Below are 22,267 nucleotides of genomic sequence, written 5' to 3' on the forward strand. Positions count from 1 at the left end.
CTCTTTCTCCATAAAAAAAATTTATCTATGGATATTGAGTACAGTTCACCTACTATCTGCTGTTTGATTTATTATCTGAAAATAAGGTTTAAATAATCTAAGTAAGAAACAAAACAAGACAATATAATGTTAAATTTAATATTGATTTAACTTCCAGAAAATTTTGCTGAGATTGCAATCTGGTCTATTTGTAATTTGTGCATGTATTTAGAGTTAGTTCATCTAACCAGTGCACTTCATTTCATCCTATCAAGTTATTGCTTATAAAGGCTATAAACTTGAGAAACCACATAAACCATTGTGTGTGCATGTGTAATCAAAATGTGTCATCAAATTGTCCTGGGAGAACGATTAAGGTCTGACAGCAATCTGTTAAGTATAGTTCACTCTACAGTGATACTAAGCAATAAGAATTGCTGTAACTATAGCTACTTTCAAGTGTGACTTCTGTCTCATATGGTTTTTCATACTGATAGTTTTTATTCATATCAGCTTACTATTATGGTTACTATCACTGAACTGAATGGAATAGGTTTGGGCTTATTGGTAATTGTCTTACACTGACAAATTATGTGGCTGTTTTCTGAGAATACTCTGTTTACATATATAATGATGAGAAGAAAAATTAGCCTTAAAGAAAGGTTAGTGTTGATAATGCTCTGAATTATTCTGCAGAATTAAGAAGTCAATATTAGATCTGCTTTCTTTAATCTTTTCCGAGCTTTTGAACTTGTGATAGGATCAGAAGCTTTATCAATGAGTGTCTAGGTTCTTTCTATTTGAGATGTTCAAACACAATAAATTTGCATTTCAAATTTTGAATTTTGTCACTCCTAAATTTCACATCTTACAATGTGTTTGTTAACGAATTAGGTTTTGGAAAGCAAATTGTAACACACAACTTCTTTGTTACAAGGATTTAAATATATAATTTAAGGACAAATCTTAAATTCTCTAAAGAAGTTTGCTAAAGAAAAGGGTTTTCAGACTGAACGTTTGAGTTGAAATATTGGGTTAATTCAGTTAAAGATATAATTTTAAATAAGTAAATTGATTTATTTATTAGTCAAATATTCATTAAGTTTTTGTTTTGCATTGCTAAATATCTTCAGTTATTTGAGCAGTTTTATAATTGTTTGGTGTCAGATAACATTGTGGATTCTGTACCAAGGTAATTATGATTGTATTGTAAACTACACCATTAAATTAACACACCTTCATCACAGTATATGTCAAAATGCAAGAATAATTGCTTTGACTGATGTTACAGTTGTTGTTAGTATAGTTACAGGCATAGCATCAATGACAGTGTCAGGAAGCAGGACTTTTATCATTGTATTTAGTTTGTCTTCATGGCAGCAAGCTAAATTGTTCTTTATCTCATGTTTTACAATTAATAGAAAAAAACCCTCTCCTGCTAATGACTGAGCGCTAACATTGTAGATGTGCTTGAACTTTAGTGACATGGCTGCTGGTTGGCTAAGATGAAAAATATCGAAAACTATATTTTTGTCTATTTTCGTTTTTTATTTATTAAATCTAGTCATTTTATCTCTTTTGTTCACTCCTCACTAATGTCTGAGAATCTCGTCACTTCTGTCATCTCTGATTACTTGCTGAACATACATTCACACACACACACACACACACACACAGGTATTCTCAGTTATATCTAACTTTCAGTGTAATGTCTCATCTTTCAAGAAAATACAATCTGTTCAGCTCTTATATTTTATACTTTCACAGTTCTCTCTCTCTCTCTTTCTCTCTCTCTCTCTCTCTCTCTCTCTCTCTCCAATGCCGAAACATCAGGGAAGAAATATGTATTGCAAAAGATACACATTCATACAAACAATGTATTTTTTTTTTATCACCATTTCAATAAATGTAATGTAATCATGCTCACATTCACAAAGTCATGTTGAATTAGTCTTTAAGTTTTCTTTCTGAATATTTTTTAATGATATTTTCACTTCATTTGTCCTTTTTTTTTTTTTTTTCCTTTTTTTTTTTCAATAAATAGAAGTGAAATTCTCAACTGTTCTGTTGAAATGTATTTAAAGCCAGTAAAATTGTATCCTCTGACTTTTTATGTTTTTTTTTTTTTTTCATGTTTTCTCAGATAAGAGTGTAATCTTATTAAAAGTTGCATTATTTCAATATCTGGGTCCTCAGAAAATAGTTTAACTGTTGAAAATTTACTATGAACAGAATGTTAAGATTATATGTTGTGTGTGTGCATATTGATATATTAGGTCAGAGAGAAAGTCCTGTTACATTTCATAATGGGAAAGAGACAACTGCAATTTTTGTCTTGATATATTTAATCATGATATTATTTTCCCTCATTATTGGAAACATAATCACATCTATTTGGCAAATTTTTAAGCCCTTTTGTATAAAATTCTTCAGGTTTCAAAGCAAAGAAACAGTATCACTTCTGACCTCTTCACATTTAATAAACTGTTTTTCCTCTAATGTTGCAAAGATCTGAAAAATTGATAGATTGGGTATGGTCAGGAGTGTAAGGAGGATGAGGCGAAATCTTCTATATCTAGTATCATAATCTTTTCTTGGGTGACTTGGGCAATATATGGTCTTGCATTATCATTTAAGAGTAACATCCCTTTACAATTGACCAATGATGGGCACTTTTTCTGCAAAGTTTGTGCCATGCTTCCAATTGATGACAATATTTAACTGTTTAATTTTGGTTTAATACTTCATGATAGATGACACCATTCATATCTCGTGAAACCCTGCATAACTTTTTTTCAGGTGTAACCCTGGTTTAGGATGGATTTTCCTTTTGCATTGGGTGTTAACTCTTGTCATTTTCATTGGATATATGATTATAGAGATCCTAATTTTCACTATTATGATGATCCTATTCATGAAAGTTGGGTAGCAAGTCTGCTCTTCAATGACAAGCAGAGGGTGACTCTTGGTTTAAGCTGAGAAACAGTCACATGATGAGGGATACACTGACCAAGTTTAGACACTTTTTTTTCTTGGTCTATGAATGTGTTTTATGATTGAAGTACAATTTGAATTGAACTGTTTTGCTAATTCTCATAGAGTTTGCTTTGGTTTTTCTTCAACTATGGTTTTCAGAAGCTCAATATTGACAAAACTTAGTCGTCATGATTGAATGGGAATTTGTAAGAGAAAAATTTCCAAAGCAAATCTGACTAAACCATTGTTGGGATGCCTGAATACCTAAAGCTTCACTTCCATAGACAGAACAAATATTTCTTTGCTTTTAGATTGCTGAAGAGTCTTTTTTAAATTCATACAGTATGTAGTGGTTGATATGGGTTTGATCCAAACTCATTTTAAAAAGGTAAAAATCAATATGAATTTAACCACTATGGTTAAAAGTAAGCTGCAAAGAAAGAAAACAAAATACATTAGAATGTACAAATTGATGCTTATTCTACTGTAAGTATTGAAAAGTACCCTCAAAATGCTCATATCAAAAATGCAACAGGATTTTCTTTCCAACTTAATACATACATGTATACATATACACACACACGTATACATACACACACACACACTTGTATTATTTTCATTGTTTTTGTGTTCACTTTTACAACCCTGGTGTGGACTGGATGAGATATTTTGAGACAGTAATCTATGGCTGCATGCTCTTCCTAACGCTAAGCCATACTTATTTTATGAGCAAGGTACTTTATTCCATGGCTATGTATGTCAAATTGTTTGGCTGCTGAACATTTTGTTCATGCAGCACATCACTACTACTGAAATGGTGTCAATGACACAGGGAAAGAAACGAGTGTATGTGCGCGCGTGTGCGGGCCGACGGGCGGTGACTCCAATAAGAACTGCCTTGGACGCTAACAAACTGTCCAACCCATGTAGGCATGGCAGACTCACTTGCTGCATCATTGGCTCTACCTGCTTAATCAGGTTATAGTTCGGCTGACTATAACTTGGTTAAGTAGTCCTCAAAGAGATATGTTAAGGCTTGTTTTATTTAGTAAAATTGACAGAAAGAGTTCAGTGATCTTGCCGTGGAGAGCTTCGTAGGCTCCTTGTAGAAACTTAGCTCATCGGGCTCAGCATTCGGCTACCCGAGACCAAGAAACTAGGTTTCTGTAAAGAACCTATAAAATTTTAAGGCCTAATCAAACTGTTTTAAGTAACACATACAAACACACACATTGACTGAAACCTTTGGCAAAATACTGTGTTTGAGAAAACCCATCAAGCCAAGTGAACTCGTAGTCGTGGCCGATGCCAGTGTCGCATTACTGGTACCCGTGCCGGTGGTACGTAAAAGGCACCCTTCAAACGTTGAGTCTCACGGAGGCAGTGACCAAGACTTTGCGATATACCGTACTTGAGAAGACCTGTCAAGCCAACTGAGATCGTAGTCGTGGCCGATTCCGGTGTTACGTAATTGGCACCCGTGCCGGTGGCACGTAAAAACCACCCTTGGAGTGGTTGGCGTTAGGAAGAGCATCCAGCCGTAGAAACCATGCCAAATCTGATTGGAACCTGGTGCAGCTTACCAGTTTTCAGTCAAACCGACCAACCCATGCCAGCATGGAAAACGGACGTCATTCATGGTCGTGGAGGAGGGTACTTTTAATAGTAAATAAAACAGAAAGTGAGAGTGAAAAGCCTGTGTTGTATTTCTTGTACACTGACTGCTACAGAGAAAAATTACACCTACATAGAGAAGGAAGTTCTCGCACTGGTTTTTGTTGTCAAAAGCCTTCAATATCTGTACGATCATTTTTCATTCTTTACATCAATCATAAACAATTGTTAGGACTGATGAAAACAAGCTCATTCCTCCTCTTACTACTGCCTAAGTGCAACGTTGGGCGCTGTTCCTAGCAGCCTATAGCTACAAATTAGAATTATCGTGTTGGTTCCTTCAATGGTAATAATGATTTCAAATTTTGGTACAAGGCCAACAATATCAGGAGAGAGGGTAAGTTGATTACATCGACCCTTGTTTAACTGGTACTTATTTTATAGACCCCGAAAGGATGAAAGTCGACCTTGCTGGTATTTGAACTCAAAATGTAAAGACAGGTGAAATGCTGCTGTGCATTTTGCCCGGTATGCTAACGATTCTGTCAGCTCGCCGCCTTTCTCCAACGGTAATAATGATAGTCTTAAGTCGTCTTCTTAGAGAAAGATTGTTTTAAATCAGAGAACAAAGTTCATATGGTGGATTTGAGAAGATTCTGTTCCAAGGAGGCTATATGAATTAGTGACAAACAGATGGGAATATTACACCGTAATTCCCGAAATAAAGACAAACTTCTGCCAGCGACTAAAAATCAAAATACCATAAGCCTGAAAGACGGAATACACAGCGCAACAAATCATAAAAATACTTTAAGGAAATAGTAAGAAAAAACGGCCTCCAACACATTTTCAGAATTCAAAGCTTTGGATCCAAAATGTTTCAAGTGATGAAACATGGAGTGTTGGCTTATATTACTGGCTACTCTAAAGTTAGATCTTCTGTTAATGGTTCTAAATGTATTCAGATGCTAGTTAAGGGAGAGTTTGAATTTGTTTAGTGGTAGATTAACGCATTGTCTGTTAGAAGAGTGTGTGATGATGTTTGCGGAGTACACGGTATTTTAGAGAAAGCATTTGTTGTTGAGTAGTAAGTTAAGTAGGTGTTCTCTAGCTGCTGGATATTGTGTGTAGGAGCAAATCTCCACTACGGTTTATGTTGATTAGCCGATCGACAAAAAATTGGAGTTGCGGCGTAGAAGACACTGAAATAGTTTGTGTCGAAAATGTCTGTTATTTGTGATGAGGGGAAATGCTTTCCAACGAGGCTTAAAAAGTATATAGCATTTATAAACATGTTTTTCACTAGGTTGAGGAAAGTTTTTTTGCACACATATGCATATTTGTCTGTGTATGTGTGTATATATATATATATATATAAATAAAGAGAGAGAGATGGGGGGGGGGGAATAAATTGTTTAAATTATGCAAAAATGAAAATACACTGACATCTCATTTTAACAGATATTGGGTCATCCCATAAATAATGCGTTAAGATAAACTAAGTTCTTTTTTAATCTAAAATATACTCTCCATTTTCTACAATGCCTTTCCATCTATCTGGTAGACTTACAAGGTCCCTTTTCCAAAATTCACTTGTCCGTGACAAAAAATACTCCTTAAGTAATGTGCTGACCTCGATTACAGAATTCATATTTTTTCCATCCAAATGATTTTGAAGACTGCGGAATAAATAATAATCAGATGGGCAATGTCGGGCGAATATGGTGGGTGGGACATCGTTTCCCATTCAAACTGTTCCAGCCTTTGGAATGTCATCCTCGCTGTATGTGGCCTAGTATTATCCTGATGGAAGAACATCTTTTTGTCTTGAAACCAAAGATGGTCGTTTTTCTTCTAGTACTGACTTAAGTTGCTCAAGCTGCTTGCAGTAGATCTCCTTTGTTATCGTTTGGTTTTGATTTAAAAGTTCAAAGTGGACTAAACCTTTCATATCCCGCCAAAGAGATAACATCTTATGTAGGTGAAGACCTTCTCTAGCCTGGTATGCCGGTGTTTCTCCTTTCCCTACCCACTGTATTTGTCACTTGACATTTTTATAGAGAATCCATTTCTCGTCACCAGTCACTATTCGGTCCAAACATAGGTTCATTCGTAAGACGTGACAGCAAAGAGGAGCACACATTCACTCTTTGCATGCGATTAGACTTTGAAAGTTTGTGAGGAACCCATTGACCCAATTTGCTGACTTTTCCAATGGCACGCAGGTGTCGATAAATGGTTGAATGACCAAATCCAAGGTTCTCTGCTAGTTCAACAGTTACGATGGGATTTTGTTCTACCAGGGTTTGCAAGACGTTCCCGTCGAGCTTTACAGATCTTCCAGGACGAGGCTCATCTTCTAGGCTGTAGTTTCCGGCTCGGAATTTCTAGAACCATCGTTGACACTGGCTTACGCTTATGGTCCGATCCCCATATACTGCATTGATATTCCTCGCACTTTCCGTTCCGTTGTTGCCTTTATTGAACTCATAAAGCAAAATATGCTGAATATGTTCTTTTGTCACTTCCATTATAGCTTTGAAAAATTATCTGTTAAAATTGAACTGCACTCTTCAAAACTTGCACTAAGAATATGGACAAGGTAAAATTACTACCTGCTTTTATAGCAAGTTGATGCAAGTAGTTTATTCCGTTCCCCTCATGCAATTGGAAAAACTGCACTGTTTATTTACCAAAATTACATAGAAATATCTTGAAATACTAAAGAGTAAATTTATTCAATAACATCGCCATTGGCTTCAATCACGGCCTCCAGACAACTTCGGAATCTCGTGCATCTCTTCTGGACGGTCTCCTTGTTTAAGTTGGTAAATGCTTCCATAATCCTTGCCTTCAGTTCATCTTTGGCATCTCGCTCAACTGTGCCACACACATAATAATCAAGGGGGCTGCAGTCTGGGGAATTAGGTGGCCAGATGTTAGGGGTGATGTAGTCGCAGAAATTGTCTGACAGCTATGATTGGATTCTCCTGCTTGTGTAGCATGGTGCAGAGTCCTGTTGCCAGACATAGGGTCTTCCAACAGCCACTTTCTTGACCCAGGGCAGCACTATTTCCTCCAGGTACTTGATGTAGGCGTCCGTGTTGCATCTGAGGTTGTGTGGGAAGATGAATGGAAGCATGACGTCGTCATTACTAGTGATCACTCCAAACACCATGATGACTGGATTTTTATCACTCTCGGTACATGTTTTGGGGGACACGGTTCTGTGTATTCACCATCTGTTCGTACTGGAGCGAATGTCAAGCAGTACAGCATGTCGTTTTCAAATTTCTGGCAGAGTGAATTTCGTCATGGTGGTGTTTTTCTCACAGACGGTGCTCATCTGACCTTACTATATTGTGTAGTCGACAGAATCAAAACAATGCGCGAAATTAATAATGGCGACAATTTACCCATCGCACCTTGTGTGTGTGTGTGTGTGTGTGTGTGTGTGTGTGTGTGTGTGTGTGCGCGCGCGTGTTTTGGATTATACAAGATTATTTTCCTGTTTGTATTCTTAGTTTTGGAGTTGTTCTGTGGTGGGATGTATGTAGTCTTGTCTTTGAAACCGCTTTAAAATTATTGATAAAATAATCTTAAATAGGTCAGCACTTGCAACACATATTCAATACTGCATTGTACAAAAGTTTGAAGAGTCTATGAAAAAATTTTCTATTAAGGTTTTGATTACGGCGAAGTCGTCGGAGGATGTGTATATGTGTTAGATTGTTTCTTAGATTGTTAATTTTCTTAGGTCTTTCAATTTGCCTCAGTTGATCAATAGACCAATTGAGTAAACCTATCTATAATGACTACTGGAAACAGCTGTAAGCCAAATTTTTTAACTATCATTTTAACTTCTCTCTCTCTCTCTCTCTCTCATATATATATATATATATATATATATATATATATTCAATAACGAATTAAAAGCAGCGCTAGTGTTGTAAACAATATCGACCGCACATACTCAATGTTTGTGTTTTGTTTATTCACCGGTTCGCTGCGGTGTAGCGCTTTGGATACGACTCCCTCATAACGCTGGGTCAAATTCATAGGCAAGTGAGACAATTCACCATTAGTTGAATTCACGAGTGATGGATACCGATATTTCGCCACAAAAATGGTGAAATATCGGTATCCATCATTCCTCGGTTCGATCAGAGGCGAGTTGTCTCGCCTGTCTATGGCTTTCAGGAGCTTAACAGCCAGCGTTATGAACGAGTCGTACTCAAAGCGCTATCTTGCAGCGAACCGGTGAACAAACAAAACACGAACATTGAGTATGTTCGGTCGATAAAGTTTACAACACTAGCGCTGCTAGTTTTAAATGTTTACACTTTTATCACCTTCAAAGTATTCTCCATTTGAACCAATGCATCGGTTCAGGCGCGTTTTCCACTATTCGAAGCAGTCCTGGAACTCTTGCGAAGTGATCCCTTTTAACGCCTCCGTCATTATTTTCTTCATCTCTTCCACATGTGCAAATTCCATAGTACCAGCCTTCGTCACTAGTGATGACCTTCGAAAAAAGATCCAGATCAACTTCAAACTCTTCTTTCAGTTCACGACACGCATTCAGTCGTGATTTCTTTTTATCTTCTGTGAGCAAGAGAGGCACAAATTTTGCTGCGACTCTTTTCATTCGTAATTCCTCGTTCAAAATTCGTTGGCAGGAGCTCCAGGACACACCAGTCATGTCAACAAGTTCATCAATTGTTCAGTGACGGTCCTCCGCGATCAGTTCATGAAATTTTATGATGTCTTTATTCGTTCGGGAGGTCGACGGTCGTCCCGAACAAGGTTAGTCATCAAGCAACAAGTGACCATTCCTAAAGCGTGTAATCCACTCGTAAACTTGTGTTTTGCTTATGGCAGCGTCCTTGTAAGCTGTTTGAAGTATGACAACAGTTTCGGCCGCCGTTTTTCCCATAAGAAAACAGAATTTCACGGAATATATATATTCCATCATCCTTCTCTTCTCCACATTCGCTAGGCCCCACTCCGAATACTGCTGTCAGTTGTGGTCCTCCTACCAAAAAAAAACAAAAAAAAAACAAAAAACAAGACATAATGAGGATCGAAGCGCCACAAAGATCAATCACTAAAAAAATAAATAGCATGATGGGATTTGGTTATTGGGATCGACTTAAACAACTGAAACTCTATTCTCTGCAACGCCACCGTGTGCGATACATTATTTGCACAATGTGGAAAATATTCCACCAATATTATCCAAATGATATCGGTATTATGTTTACAATTCACCCAACACTAGGCACCCCGCGCAATGCGTCAACTCCAAAGGTCGAGATCACATCTCATAAGAACATTGCGACACAATGTGTTCACTGCAAATGGTCCTGCTCTTTTCAATGTTATCCCAGAAGAAATTAAAGTAGAAAAAGACCCCACAGCTTTCAAACGGTACCTGGACAAATTCCTCCAGGAAATACCGGATAAACCACCTATACCTGGATACGTCTTAACCAACAAATATCTGCTTGAGTGGTCCATGGTGTCCCGAAATAATTAACTAAAAACTTTCCAAGTGGTGCTACTGAGTTAGTCATGGCCTGGGCCGATAATGACCGAAACCAACCTAAGTTATCTAAGTTTTATATATATATATATATATATATATATATGCATACACATATGCATATAGATATTCGTATATGTATATACACACGTCTTTGTGTTTGTCCACCACCACTTGACAACCGTTGTTGGTTTGTTTACATCCCCATAATGTTTCGTTAAATGAGACCATTAGAATAAGACCTTAAAAAATATACTGGAGTTCGATTTGTTAGACTAAAACCTTCAAGGAGGTACCCCAACATGGCGACTGTCCGATGACGGAAACAAGTTAAAAAAAAAAGATTTTATTCATTGATTAACAAAAAAAAAGTTTATATTTTTTATTGTCTGAATAGGTTGTATCTCATTATGATGATACAAGTCAATCCCCTCGGTTATTGTTAACCAACTGCTAACGCACCACTAGCTTCCAATTCAGCTAGAAGTGTAAGAGTCAATGATAGCTGCTCCGAATAAACATTGGATGGAAAATTCACATATTGTCCTAATATTAATTTCTGCACTATCCAATTGAAATTTTGTTCATGAAAACTTTCTTTCATAGTCAAATTCTCTTTGCATTTACATTGCATGTCTTTTGGTTTTTGTTGCCAGAAATCTGTTGAAGATATTCTGGCACTATTGAGATTAAATACACTAGACGCTTTCTGATTATGATAGTTCATAAATTGGTTATTCCAATGAATTTGTTGTTCTGGATGCGATATGAATAACGAATTATCATCTTCCTTGTTCATAATATTTTGTTTTTTCTGATTTTCTAAACATTCTTTTGTTCCATCTGAAATTGGAAATTTGAAAAAGGCAGAATTATAGATGTGTATGTATGTGTATATGTATGTTTGCATCTATGTTTTCATATATAGCACGTTATCATAATCATACTCAACACTAGTCCTCCATGACTTCAAGTTTCATACTACAGTCTTAGCACCATCATTAGCTGGTTTCAAAAATATCTACAATGAAAGTGAATTCAAATTCACTCAATTTGAACTTTATCCTTTCTGGAAATCGTTACTTACCAATGCTCAAGAAGTTATCAATTCGTATAATATGGATGACAATGACATAGATATCATTATGCAAGCCATAAAAACAACTTTTCAACAACACCTCGACTGGATTAAGCAAGTAAACCTTACTGGTTCACTCGATATCAGCATGAGACCGTCCAACAGCACAGAGATATGTAATCTTTCCGATTTGTATAGCCTAAATACTCTGAAAAATAAATTCATGACTAAGGACATAGGCCTCTACAAAAACGACGAGTTGGTCTTCACAGACAAACATAGAAAAGAATTAATCAGAACCTTCAACGATTTCGGCTTCAAAGTAACGCTAACTTGATCACAGTTAATTCCTTTGATATCATATTCAACTTTATTATGGACAAGTATAGACCATATAGTTACCCAAACAAAAGTTAAGATACATTACGGATTCAACCAATCAGCTATAGTTTTCAAAACCTAAGAAAAATTAACAGAAGGTTCTCTAACCTGTCGTTTAATAAAGAAATTTTCGACATAACTAAAAACGTTAGAACACAGCCAAACAAACTAGAAGATAGAGGGTACAAATATAAGATTAAATATACAACTATCTCATGTTACCAATAAACAGGGTAAGATGTAATATTCACTGGTTTTAACCCCACCTTTCTCGTTAAATACTAAACAGTATAACAGCATAAAGTATTTTAGCCTAAATAAGCCTGTTAACTAACAATGTAAGCAATTGTTTAATAGCAATAATTTAAAACCAAGTTATAGTTGTATTGCTAAAATGATAAACTTAACTGCAGCTAACTCAACAAAGCTAACAGAAATAAATTGCATATGCAGACACAAAACTTCATGCCTTCTGAACCAGCCACGCAATACATGAGCAGTTATCAATGTTGCAGAGTCACCACGCAAAACAAAAACTGAGTGCAACAGTTATGATGGTATCATTGAGAGAATATGTAAACACCTCTTCTTCATTAAAACATAGAAAAAAGAAAGCATGCAACCAACTATGGAATTGAAAGGCACAAATCGAATATTTATGGAATTAAAATCTACTGTCTATATAATACGTATAAACCTTAACAAATTAGTTGAATATTTAAATATCAGATCAGGGATATTTTAACAAATACAGACATTTCAGGATTTATTATTCTTGTTATTTAATTATTTGCGAATCGGTAATGTATACCACAAAAATGAATGGATACACTAAACAGTGATGCCCACAAAAAAGTTACATACACACAGTGTGTGTGTATGCGTATGTGTGTGTGTGTGCGTGTGAGCGTGCGTGCGTACGTACGTACATGTGTGCGTTCGTGTGTCGGTGTGCGCATGTCCATGCACACACGTAAGTGCTAATGATAAAACGGAGAAGAGCGTACTTAATATCAAACGTAGAGAAGAATTTCAAATTTTATCGAAGCTTGAAAGCTCAATGATTACACTAGATGCCACATTATTAATTTTTAGATGAAAATCGTGCAAAGATCAATAACAATAGCAATTTGTAAAAATTTACAGCTTGGAATAAAATTATAAAATTCATTAAGTCCAATTTGGAGCATCATACACACACACACACACACACACACACACACACACACACACACACACACACACACACACACACACACACACACATATAGATTCAAAATAACAAAGAGTATCCTGTTCCCAGTTCAACTCCAGATGTATTTTCAATTAACTCACATAAATATAAAAGGCATTACTTTTCTGTAAATATATCATTCATGATGAATCTCAAAAAAAAAAGATGAAAGATGAAAGCGTTAAATAAATTATTACACAAAATCCTGACTACCTCCTTTTATATATATATATATATATATTATGGGGGTTTAGTTCACAAGTGAATTAAATGATTAGGTACGCTAGGTAAGTGCTGTAACGGATTACTGAGACGGTAGTTATGGAGCCATTGCAGATTTCCGATGTAGCGGATATATAATTATTAAACAGGACAGCAAACATTAAGGCAAGGCAGACATCTCAAGTTATATACAATATTATTATAGAAAGAAATTCAAAATCTTACAGCTGTTTCTGGGATATCCCAGAGTATGGTATATACCGTCATCAGAGACAAATAGGGAAAATGAGAATGGTATATATTAATAGGACGACGATATAGAGGAAGGGAGTAAAAGAATAAGGAAATGAAAAGAAGGAAGAAAACAGAAGCATAAAAGTTCATAGTTCAACTTTCCAAAGTTATAGAAACCTGAGCATGAGTCCTTTGGTGCAATCCTGCGTAAATCCATGAACTATGAACTTTTATGCTTCTTTTATGTTTCCTTTTTCTTCTTTCTTTCTATCTCCTTATTCTTTTACTCCCTTTCTCTATGTCGTCGTCCTATTAATATATACCATTCTCATTTTCCATATTTGTCTCTGATGACGGAATATCCCATACTCTGGGATATCCCAGAAACAGGAGTAAGACTTTGAATTTCTTCCTATAATAATATTGCATATAACTTGAGATGTTAGCCTTGCCTTAATGTTTGCTGCCCAGTTTAATAATTATATATATATATATATATATATATATATATATATATATATATATATATATATAAATTGTAAATCCAAAAAATAACAACAAAAACACAAAGGATTCTGCTGTACACGTGTTTCAAGCTTTATATCAGTGTATAATTGACAATACAAAGCTATCTTCAGCCGCAAAAGTATTTCTCTCCCAAGAAATTATATCACATCGGCGTTAAAGGAGGAAGAAAGGTGTGGTATAAGAGGTGAAGTTCCTTTCGGTATTTTGCATTGTACTATACCTCGTAGAATTCTCCATTTACACATAATTTCCTCGGTACTCCGAAAACCGTCCATACCCTGCCACGATTCAGTGTGTAGTGTTAAGTTGGTGGTTAAGAACAATACAATAAAATGACAAAACGAAATAGCAATATAAAATAAAATGGGAATATAAAATCCTGAGCAGAAAAGAAAAGAAAAAATAATACACAGATATTCATGTAAAAATAAAAATAAACTTAAAATAAAAATTAAATTAAAATAAAATAAAACATAAAAGGAGTCAAATCGGTGGGGCGGGTAATCTAAGAAACAATAAGAGAAAGTCTGGATAGTCAAGTAAGCTACATCTAAGCTATTTAGATGGGTTGGTGAAGGGTGGTGAGGAAAAATCTAAATGTAGAAGAAGATAAAGCGATAGATAGATATAGATACAGAGATCTTAAAGGTCGTAAGGGAGGAGGAGGAGGAGAGGTAGTAGATGGGTAAGGATGAGAGGTAGCCTCGGTGGCCTTTGGCACGTACATCTGTTCCTGTCCTCCAGCAGAAGTTATGCCACGTATTTATTTTCCTATTCTACATCTCATACATCATCATTATGTACCATCTGCATATGAAACCATTGTGTATGTTTTCTGACCGTTATTTCAAGATGTATTTCAACAGCTTTGTCAAGTTAAGGCTCTTTAACGAGTCAAATAAATCGTCGCATTCTATCCTCCTGGTTTTCTTTCTGTTCGTTCCTATATCTACACGCACACGTATATTGGAACTCAAACCAGTTTTATCCCTCAATACAACTAATATACCGTTAAACATGTCTCGAAATCGAAATTCGTCTATTTTATTTTTATCAGCATTTTTTCTGTGTCTGTGTACCAATGTCTTTGTTTTTGCCTCCTTTACACTGTAAAAGGTTGATAGCTGCAATAGAGACATTAGTCTCTCTCTATCACCTTTCAACAGCATTATATATTAAGAAACAGTAGAACAATTAACAACATAATAAAAATAAGTTTTATTTTTTTGATGATGCTTGGTTTTACAAATCCTGTGTCATTCTGCTTAGCAGCTGCTGATTAACTTGTAATCGGTATTGGAAGGTTAAGAGCTTCCTTGATGCATGCCAGAGGAGCAAGTAGCTATCACATCGAAGGCATCGTGTTGAAGAGTGCTTCGTTGAAGAGCAAGGTGTTGTCACGTCGAAGGTATCGCGCTCAAGAGGCTTAGAAAGTGAAACAAACTCTTTAAGTACTAGTTTTACTACGGATACGCAGTTGAGGGGCTTCCGGAAAGGCAAGTTCCTTGCCCATGTGCAGATAGTACTTCCTCAATGGCGGCTATAATTTCACGCCACTACAACACCTTTCACTATTAATACCTTTGGGTTTCTATCTGATTTCTCTATCTGTTGCATGTTTTCTAATCAATTCTCTTTTCCTATGCATTGTACTTGTTGTCTACCCATATTTGATATAAATTGTAACTAATAGCATCTTTCAACTTAACATCCATTGCCTTTTCTTTTCCTTTTTCCTTTTTCTTTTCCTTTTTTCTCCCTTTCTTTTTCTTTTTTTCCTGCCGACTATGGTATCCCTCCTTTTATTATACCCAGCTTATTTATTTATATCTTAATTTGATTCTTTTAGTCTTTTACTTGCTTCAGTCATTCGACTGCTGCCATGCTGGAGCACCGCCTTTAGTCGAACAAATCGACTGCAGGGCTTATTCTTTGTAAGCCTTGTACTTATTCTATCGATCTCTTGCCGAACCGCTAAGTTACGGGGACGTAAACACACCAACATAGGTTGTCAAGCGATGGTGGGGGGACAAATACAGACACACAAATACACACATATACATATATACGACGGGCTTCTTTCAGTTTCTGTTTACTAAATCCACTCACAAGGCTTTGGTTGGCCCGAGGCTATAGTAGAAGACACCTGTCCAAGGTGCCACGCAGTAGGACTGAACCTGGAACCATGTGGTTAGGAAGCAAGCTTCTTACCACACAGCCATTCCCGCGTTTATTGTAAATATTATTCACTTGTTTTTCGTGATACTTATTCGCCATTTTCCTACTTCTAATTCTATCCTTTACAGCATATTTTTCTTAACCTCATGACTTCCAAAATGATTTTTTTCCTTCGCTGTATTTATTATACCCATTTCCAGTTATAAAGGTGATTTATGTTTTTTAACTCAATTTCGACTTGTTTTTTTGATATTTTCCAACTGTCAAATGTTTCAGCCGACAGATTGCTGTTGTGGTTAAAAGTAATAATGCCATGTCCTATCAGCTTTAATTGTTTATTTGATGAGTTACTAATTAATCACTGTACTGTTTATAAAGTGGAATTCTGGGTATAATTACATCGTCCCCATTAGTGCACCCAAAGAGAATAGTGGTGTCGATGTCACTAGCATAAATTTCATGGCACAGTCGCGGCTGATATAAAATTATGCAGTTACATTTGAGGGTTCTTTTTTTTCTCTTTTTCACCTAAAATCTATACAGCATAGACCAGTGAATTTTGAAATTCTGTTGGATAGTAAACTATTTCTTTCTCATCCACAACAGTATCTTATTGGTTTATAGGCATTACTATTTCCTGGAAGTACCTGCAACATATGCCTGTTGATGCTGTAGACACAATTTTTTGGTTTGCTTGTTTTTTCACAGCTACTTGTGTGTTAGTTAATTATACTTCAATTTGACAAAAGTTTTTGATATAATTCGTCGTTTTAGGAGCCGGATTTGTGGTGCCATTACTACAGGAAAATGACCTGATAGTCTCCAAAAAGGTTATGGTGGCGAGGTGGCAGAACCGTTAGCGCACGAGATAAATAATCCTCTCTGGTATACGTTTTGATCTTTACAATTTGGTTTCAAGTCTTGCCGTCGTCAACTTTGCTTCTAATGTGGAGGCGCGCGGCTTAGTGGTTAGGGTGTTGGACTCATGATCGTAAGATTGTGGTTTCGAACCATGGACCGGGCGACGCGTTGTGTTCTTGAGCAAAACATTTCATTTCACGTTGCTCCAGTCCACTCAGCTGGCAAAAATGAGTAATCCTGCGACTGACTGGCGTCCCGTCCAAGTGGGGAATATATACGCCATTCAAACTGGGAAACCGGCCCTTGTAACTTGAGAAGGAAAGCTGTACTTTATACCTTACCCCAAAATGATTTGAGCACTATTGCCACGAAAGTCTTATAATGTCTTGTCCGGAACCTCTGGAGCTATCTTGTGAACATTGTATATTAATCCCAGACAATCATTTGGATTCTCTTAAGATATTGTCCGGGTCCCGAATCCTTGGATGTTGCAAGCAGGTGTTATGGATATGCCCAAATTCAAGAGAAGTTTGAAATAAGAATGCATTGTATGTCTCCCTCCCCAGTAGGAATGTGAGCAACGACGCCTGAAGAAACAAGTGTAATAGCTATGCCTTTATGCTGACGGGTTTTGATGAGTATAATACGGATAATGAATGTCGTTCCAATTCCACCATAGAAGTAAGTTCCATCTTCTGTCAAAAACAGCAGAATAGACTGCTCCTTTGTTGGCAATAAATATTTCTCCATGCAAGACATTTAATGCACACACATTTTGATCCTCAAAATCTGATTTACCGCTTAAATTTGTTAAAAACAGTTCATAATTGTTGCGCATAGTAGCATCAACATCAGCATTAATCATGTCTTCTGCTAAGAAAGCGAGAGAAATAGATAGCTATAGATAGAGAGAAAGCGAGGGAGAAAAGAGAGAGAGAGAGAGAGAGAGAGAGAGAGAGAGAGAGAGAGAGAGAGAAAACAAGACTCGAAGTAGCAAAGCTCTCAATAAGAAACAGGAAGAGGATTATAATTGTAAAATACAGAAATTTAGCACTTTGTTTCACAGTGGAAAGAAGGCGATAATTACACATAAAAAAAATGGTGGGGAGAGAAAATGATTATATACATACACACAAACTTATACATACAAAAGTTCATTCATACATACATACATACATACATACATACATACATACAATATTAGAGCTTCACATATGTATACATGTATGTCAGTACAATGAATGTTGCAACTATTTGACATAATTGCTTCATAGAGAGTGCTCGGTGATATAAACGAGTTGTAAACTTTTCATATGCAATAGAGTTAATTAAATGCGCGAAGAGTTATATATTTTGATAGACTGATAAGCGACACACTCTTAAACTGAAAATGTCCATTAAATATTAATCATTTGATATTTTGCTTAATGTCTAGAATTATACGTTATCTTGTTTCCTACTATATTTGAATATATAAATGCTCCCCCTCTCTCACAACACACACACACACACACACACACACACACACACACACAATTATTCGACACACTATTTTAAGTTTAACACTAAGTTAAACTTAAAAGAAACCTAAATATAAAGAATGTTGGTTTTATACTACTGTACTACAGAATTTACAATATATTTTAGAACATAGTATGACTGTCATACACATTTCCTATTCAGTCTATCCACAACTATTTACGTCTGCTAATATAAGTATTTATGCATAAGACAAGCAATTATTTAACATACTTATTTATCGCGATTCTTTTGATAATAGAATAACTGAACAAGAAATACTTGAAAGCGAGTTACATTGTAATTTTACCATTATGTGTATTCATTTGAGTTTCTGTGGGTGTGTCTGTGTAAGAATGTTTATACTCATCACGTGATGCATTCTGGGCCCGCAGATAATAGAAAGCTTTTCGACGGCTTTCTAATTCCTGCCATTCTGGTTTCTTTCTCTCTTGTAGTTCCTGGTGGGTATCATACGGGTGAAGCTGGCTGCATTCAAAATACTGTTCGCTGTAAAATCAATTAATTTGCTCATCTCGAATTTCATATTAATAGAATCAATGACATTTACAAAATATAATCAAAGGAACAAGTATAAAATGACATGCTATATTTTAGATGTGAGCTTCATGACTTAAACTATCTAATCACTGTGCCATTTTGATGTCAGACTTCAATGTAGAGAAAATCTACTTAATTTCATTTTATAGTTAAGTTTTATTTTCGAGAATGATTGCACTACAAATATCAATATTACTTCAAGGATGGTATCACTATTAGGATTGTTCAGGGAATTTGTTTAAGGAACACTATTTATAATGTTCTTCGCACATAGACTCGGGAGCAGGGGGTGCGCTTGCATTCCCTACAATTTTTTTGAGGTGGTTGGGGGCAGCAAAAACGCCTTGAACATTTTGGGTTGGACCTGAGTTTGCACCCACAAAGCAAATTTCGTTCCCGTACTTATGTGTTCGTAGACAGCATAGCTTTAACCAAGCTATCATTCATTTTTGTCTCAGCTAGTTGAGAAGACAGCTACCACATTGAGTAGACAAGATACCCGCCCCTTTTCTTAATTAGTTTTTTTTTTATTCAATTCTTTTTTTAAACTACGAATCACATTTTATTAACAACATTTTTACATGGAGAAAAAAAAAAGAAAAAACATTAAAAGTATAAAATATCAAATTATTGAAAAAAAAAAGCCTATAACTACTTCGCCAAGGAATCAAAGGAAAAGAACAAAAAGTGGTGCGGGCGGAGAGTTAAGCAGCAGAAGATGCGGAGCAGTAACGGGCTGTACACCCCAGAACAAATAGCGTGTTCAGCCGCGCCTCGCAGACATGATTCCAAAAGCGTTGCTGCGGAGAATGGCCAGAGACTAGCTGCAGCAGCCACTCCACCTCGCGGGCATCATTTCTCAGACAGGCCGCAGTTATCCTGATTTTTCGGGGAAATCAGCAGTGTGGGATCTCGAGGTATCGACGGCACCTGAGAACACCTGCGGTATCGACGGCGACTGGCACAAACTTAATTCTTTCCTGATCTGAGGCTCACTGATCATCGCTTTTAAATCATCCCGCTTTCTGAGAGCTGCTCAGTATTTCTTTCTACGAATCAATTTAGTGCATAAAGTCTTTCCAGTCTTGAGCCAATGAGGGCTCAAGGTAGTCGCTCTTCTTGCTAGAAATATCAACTAGATCTTTCTCAAATGACTCTACACCGTTTCAAAAAAAAAAAGAAAAGAAAAAGCAGGCACAATAAATAATGTAGTCCTGGATATCCTCCTACCACAAACTCCTTCCCCGCCACACACAAAACTGAATTTTTCACGATTGGAATCAGGGTTGACCAGAGACTGAACTACAAAAACAACAAGTCTTTCCATCCTGAACCTCACAACTCTTAAACTGGCCTTATATTTCTACCGCAGTATTGTGGTAGCTCCGATGAGCTGAGATACTTCGTTTTTCAAAGGTGTTAATAACAAGAGAACTTACTAGAACATACTAGTTTGCTTGTAGAGACAAACCATACGAAGGTGGGCAAAAAAGTTCATAGGCTTTTTTGTCAACAACTGCATCGGTTGTTTTCCAGGTAAACTGACATCTGACTGTTCAAAGAAGACTTCAAAAGTAACTAGTAGCAACAGCAGATATAATGTCATCATCACTGCGATACTCCTAAATTCAGCTACTCACTTTTGCAATGTTGATAGAACTGGACCGTCATCCCCTTATGTAACAATCGTGTCAGCATGAATATCCATGGGGAAGGAGGGGCTAAAATTTTGTCCATTTTTCAAGAGAAGTCACTACTGGTTACATTTGAACTTTCTTTGGACAGTTTAATGTCAGTTTACCTGAAAAGAAACAGTGCAGTAATAAGAACAGCTGAAATTAATGGATGTAAAATTTCACAGCTCTAGCATCACTCTTTCATAGTCAGCCTGTAAACCTTTCAGCCTATCCTCGTATGATATTGATTTCATTTTTGGCACAAGGCCAGCAATTTCGGGGATGGGGTTAGTCAGTTACGTCGACTCCAGTGTTCAACTGGCATTTATTTTATCGACTCCGATAGGTTGAAATGCAAAGTCGACCTCGGCGGAATTTGAACTCAGAAGGTGAAGACGGACGAAATGCCACTAAGCATTTTGCCCGACGTACTAACGACCCTGCCAGCTCACCGCCCTTAACAAAAGATATGATATTGATTTCAAATTTTGGCATAAGGTCAACAATTTCGTGGGTAGGGTAAGTCGATTACATCGACTCCAGTGTTCAACTGGTACTTATTTTATGCATGGAAGACGGACGTTAAACGATGATGATGATGATTCCGATAGGCTGAAATGCAAAGTCGACCTCGGCGAAATTTGAACTCAGAACGTGAAGACGGGTGAAATAGCCGCTAAGTATTTTTCCCGGCGGGTTAACGATTCTGCCAGTTCGCCGCCCTTAACAGAAGATATGATATTGACAATAGAAACGCAAACACCCAAAAATGTCTCAAGAGAAACTGACAAAACCGTCAATGTAGCAGCGACAACACATGGCAGGTATTGAACACAGAACTCTTAAGGAAGACATTTTAAATTGTTTTAACTCTCCTGTAGGACACCTGTAATTATAACGGAGAACATTGAGAATTCACATGCCTTACACAAAAGATACAATACCTCTACACATGAAAGGACCAAATTATTTACAAATACAGAAAAATCGCACTTGAACTTGCATCAGTAACCCTAATTAAATGAGTGAAAACGGAAGAATTTGCGGTGGGTTACAATCGTTTAAACTTGTACGAGTACTGATCAAGAAGTGACAAAACACAAGATTCAGACGAAAAATTATGTTCTGAAGCAATCAGTAGCATTGATATTATGGGGCAGAATCGTTAAAGCGTCAGACAAAATGTAATATTTTGTTATGGCCCTTTACACTCTAAGTTCAAATCCCGTCCTGGTCAATAAAATCAGTACGAGTTAACTGAATTTATATTACGCACTCTTATCTTCCTCCAAATATTACGCCTTCTGCTTGAGTAGGAAATCAATATTATAGCTCCAACCAAGGCAGAATCGATTGCGATATTCAGTCACAGCCTTTTATGAATCTCGTTGAGTTTCAATTTTGATACTCTGGGGGTCATAAAATAAAGACAAATATTGAAATTGATTGAATCGACTATATTCCTGGCTAAAAGAATGTGACATTGTTTCAAGTCATTGAGAAAAAACCTCATTAAACCTTTCACCAAGGACAGTGAGTTATAGAATTAATAGAGCGTTGGGCAAAATGTCTTAGGTTCTGAGTTGGGATTCTGGTGGAGTGGACCTTTACCATTTATTCCTGGAGGGAAGGTCTATAAAATAAGTACTAGTAATACGGAGAAGAGTCAACTACACTGTCGA

At 36.5% G+C, this 22,267-nt stretch overlaps 1 protein-coding gene across 2 annotated transcripts in view; it reads right to left on the bottom strand.

Annotated features, from left to right (window-relative positions):
• Nucleotides 1–10,482: 10,482 nt before the first annotated feature.
• Nucleotides 10,483–22,267, bottom strand: part of LOC106881721 (uncharacterized) — a 30,804-nt gene continuing 19,019 nt past the window's right edge. For both annotated transcript variants that reach the window (XM_014932203.3, XM_014932202.3), the window contains 2 exons: nucleotides 18,659–18,858; nucleotides 10,483–10,957 (listed from right to left, as the gene is read on the bottom strand). In XM_014932203.3, coding sequence (XP_014787689.1) covers nucleotides 10,557–10,957; nucleotides 18,659–18,858 — 601 coding nt within the window. In that variant the 3' untranslated portion in view covers nucleotides 10,483–10,556. The remainder of the gene's footprint in view (nucleotides 10,958–18,658; nucleotides 18,859–22,267) is intronic.

The sequence above is a fragment of the Octopus bimaculoides genome, chromosome 3 (genome assembly GCF_046866305.1).
Source record: "Octopus bimaculoides isolate indiv1 chromosome 3, ASM4686630v1, whole genome shotgun sequence".
In the NCBI taxonomy this organism is placed as follows: domain Eukaryota; kingdom Metazoa; phylum Mollusca; class Cephalopoda; order Octopoda; family Octopodidae; genus Octopus; species Octopus bimaculoides.